Raw genomic sequence first — 3,047 nt, forward strand, 5'->3', positions numbered from 1 at the left:
AAAATGGATGGATGGATTTCTATATTAAAAATAAACAGGACCTTCTACCAATAATTATATATTTATTAAAGGTGAGGGGTAAGGGGGATGAGGGTAGCATGGTGGTACACTGGGTAGCACTGTTGCCTCACACCTCTAGGACCTGGGTTTCAGTCCCTGCTAGGATTCCTTGTGTGTGGAGTTTGCATATTTTCCCCATGTTGTCATGGGGTTTCCTCCAGGTACTCTGGTTTCCTCCCACAGTCCAAAAACATACTGAGGCTGATTTGAGTTACCAAATTGCCTGTGTGTGCGTACGTGTCTGTCTGTGTGTGTGTGTGTGCGCGCGCGTGTGTGTGTGTGTGTGTGTGTGTGTGTGTGTGTGTGTGTGTCTGTGCCCTGTAATGGGTTAGTGCTCCATCCTGGGTTGCTCCTTGCCTTGGGCACATAGGCTCCAAGCCCCCTGCATCAGGGTAAGCAGTTTCAGAAAATGGATGGATGTTACCAATGCAGAGATATTAGAAACAATGTATCCTCAGTTCATCCTAAATTGTGTCTGATGCAACCTTTTTTTTTATCTGGGCAATAACATACTGAGCTTTTATGACTGATGATGAGAATTGGCGAATCTTACTATTCCTAATATATAATTTCTACTCTTACTGTAACAAACACAAGAGATGACAGTTCCTCTAAATTATGCAAAAGCTAAGTATTTCAATAAAAACACTAAATCAGTCTTCTACTCATACAGTATATCATTCTAAATCTGGAGTGGTGAAGATCAAGAGAAGGGGTTTCAATCCTACTTCTACAGTATAAACACATAACAAAAGTGAATAAAGCTCCACATTTATACATTTTGACAGTTCTGCAGCTACTGTGTTCATGGATCAGCCTAACTTGGACATTTGGAGCAAATGAAGTTGAGTGTCTCATACTCAGGCAGGCTGACCCAGTAATGTGGGTCTTTAGATTGTACTGCCCCTGTGGTTCCACACAAGTTACCGTTGGATATGTTGTTTGGGGCCCAGTTCTGGTAGCAGACATTTTCTGCACTGACCCAGAACCAGAAGTTCAGGTAGCAGGAGAAGCGCAGCCCCAGCCAGACATGATGAGTGGAGGCCTTCTCAGCTCTCCTACTGACCCAGTACTGGATCTCCTCATTGTCGACAGACACCAGGTCCGAATAGTGCGTTCTGCAGTAATTCAGGGCTTCATTCCAGGTCATGTTACTATTTACCAAGATCAGGTTATCTGAGGCAGAAGGTAAGATGATTGTCAGAAAGCCAAGTTCAGGAGAAAGTCATGTGACATTTGGAAATCTGGAGAAAGGAATTAATTACCAGAAGAGTAGAGGGCGTGAAATTCACAAATCAGTGTAGACAAAACAGCTTTCTGATGCAACTGAGTAGTTTTATGTGTACTTATAACACTAATTTTAACTTTAGGTGTTGTATATTCTTAAAGTAATATATATTAATGTCGTTAGATAAAGGTGAGAATCAGCCACTGTAGTAAAGTTACATTACTCACCATCATAGCATATGAATGGATGCTTTTCAGCACATGGAGTCACATCCCATGTCCCAGGCCAGGTGACCTGAGCTAAAGCACATTTGTCGCCCACATTATCATTTAGACCAGTTTTCCAGTTACGGAATGAGGAGTTTGACAGGTCTGACCATCCCCATGTGTCCTGGAACAGGCCAATCCATGCCCAATTGTCATGTTTAACCATATTATTTATCAAGTCATTATCTTCTTTATTCCTCACAGTGGCCAGGTCTGTATAATTGGATCTGCAGTAGTTCTGAGCACCAGACCAATTCAGATGTTGGTTAATCAAGGTGAAGTTCCAGGTAGCATTTATTCCATCTTTACAGGTGGGAGCTGTGGATTTGTTGTAAATAGCATAAGAAACAGCAATAACCCAGAAATCATTTACTCCTAAAATGCTTAGCTGATGGTATTATCCAAAGCAAAGGGGGGGGGTGTTATGGAGTGCAGCAGTATAATCACTCTGCCACCTATCAGCAGTATCTTAACCTGCTGAGTCACTATCAGCCTCCAGAAATAAAAATACCCCTCAGCCAACCTTACACCATCAATTACTAAATAAATTTCCCTTCTTTACGTGTCAGTTAGCATGACATACCATGATTAAGGGTTTTCTTTTTTTTTATTGTTCATCAAATGTAAAACCCAGCTGCTCATGTCAGAATGTTGATTCCTATGCTAGCACAGTACTTGTGCCATTAAATACACAGCAACTGTTATTTTTCCCTGAATCTAAATGAGGGGCTGTGATTGACATCCATTATACTCAGTCAGCTGACAGTCCTGGTTCATTCATCCTTCTTTAATTCCCCTAAGCTCTATACATATCTGTGTATTTATTTGTGTGGCTCTCTTATGGAAATGTTGGCAGAAGACAAATACCTTTTTCAAAAAGCTTTTAAAACTCAACCTTTAGACAGATCCTGTATCCATGCACTACAATAGAATGTACTCTCATTTAGGCTGTAGTGCTTTTTACCTGTCAAAGTTACTATGGATTAAGTCATGGCTGGATAGTACTGTATACTTTCAAAGGCATGTTCCAGTTGTCAGAAAAGAACTGGTTAATGTTACTCACCAGTATAACAGATGAAATACCCAGTTTCAGTCGGTTTTGAACAATCAACATTATTCCAAAAACCGTTGTCTTTTATCCCAACACAGTAATTGCCATTATTCTGGTTGTACGTTGCATCCTTATACCAGTTGGTGTACCCTGTGTCTCCTTCTCCTGAGGACCACTGCCATCTCCATGATGTTCCATTCATCAGTCCTATCCAAGCCTCCCCAGTATAATTAGAGCCTACAGACTCAGTTAGTCTTTTCATGTCCTTCATATTGTCAATGGTAGCCAAGTCAGTGTAGTTCTGTCTGCAGTAAGCCTGGGCGTCAGTCCAGGTCAGGTTTATGTTTACAAAATGGTACTGATGTAAAAGGCATGAACTGTGACTGTGAAACTCTGTAAAAAAGTCACACAGGCAGAGAGACACAAATACACATGATCACAA

At 41.1% G+C, this 3,047-nt stretch overlaps 1 protein-coding gene across 1 annotated transcript; it reads right to left on the bottom strand.

Moving 5' to 3' along the window:
* Nucleotides 1–695: 695 nt before the first annotated feature.
* On the bottom strand, nt 696–2,807 carry LOC125705234 (putative C-type lectin domain family 20 member A). Its single transcript, XM_048971677.1, has 3 exons — nt 2,681–2,807; nt 1,516–1,872; nt 696–1,236 (listed from the first exon to the last, which is right to left on the bottom strand). The coding sequence occupies exons 1-3, from the start codon at nt 2,805–2,807 to the stop codon at nt 878–880; spliced, it is 843 nt and encodes a 280-aa protein (XP_048827634.1). The 3' UTR covers nt 696–877.
* Between the last annotated feature and the right edge of the window lie 240 nt (nt 2,808–3,047).

The sequence above is a fragment of the Brienomyrus brachyistius genome, chromosome 12 (genome assembly GCF_023856365.1).
Source record: "Brienomyrus brachyistius isolate T26 chromosome 12, BBRACH_0.4, whole genome shotgun sequence".
Lineage (NCBI taxonomy): Eukaryota > Metazoa > Chordata > Actinopteri > Osteoglossiformes > Mormyridae > Brienomyrus > Brienomyrus brachyistius.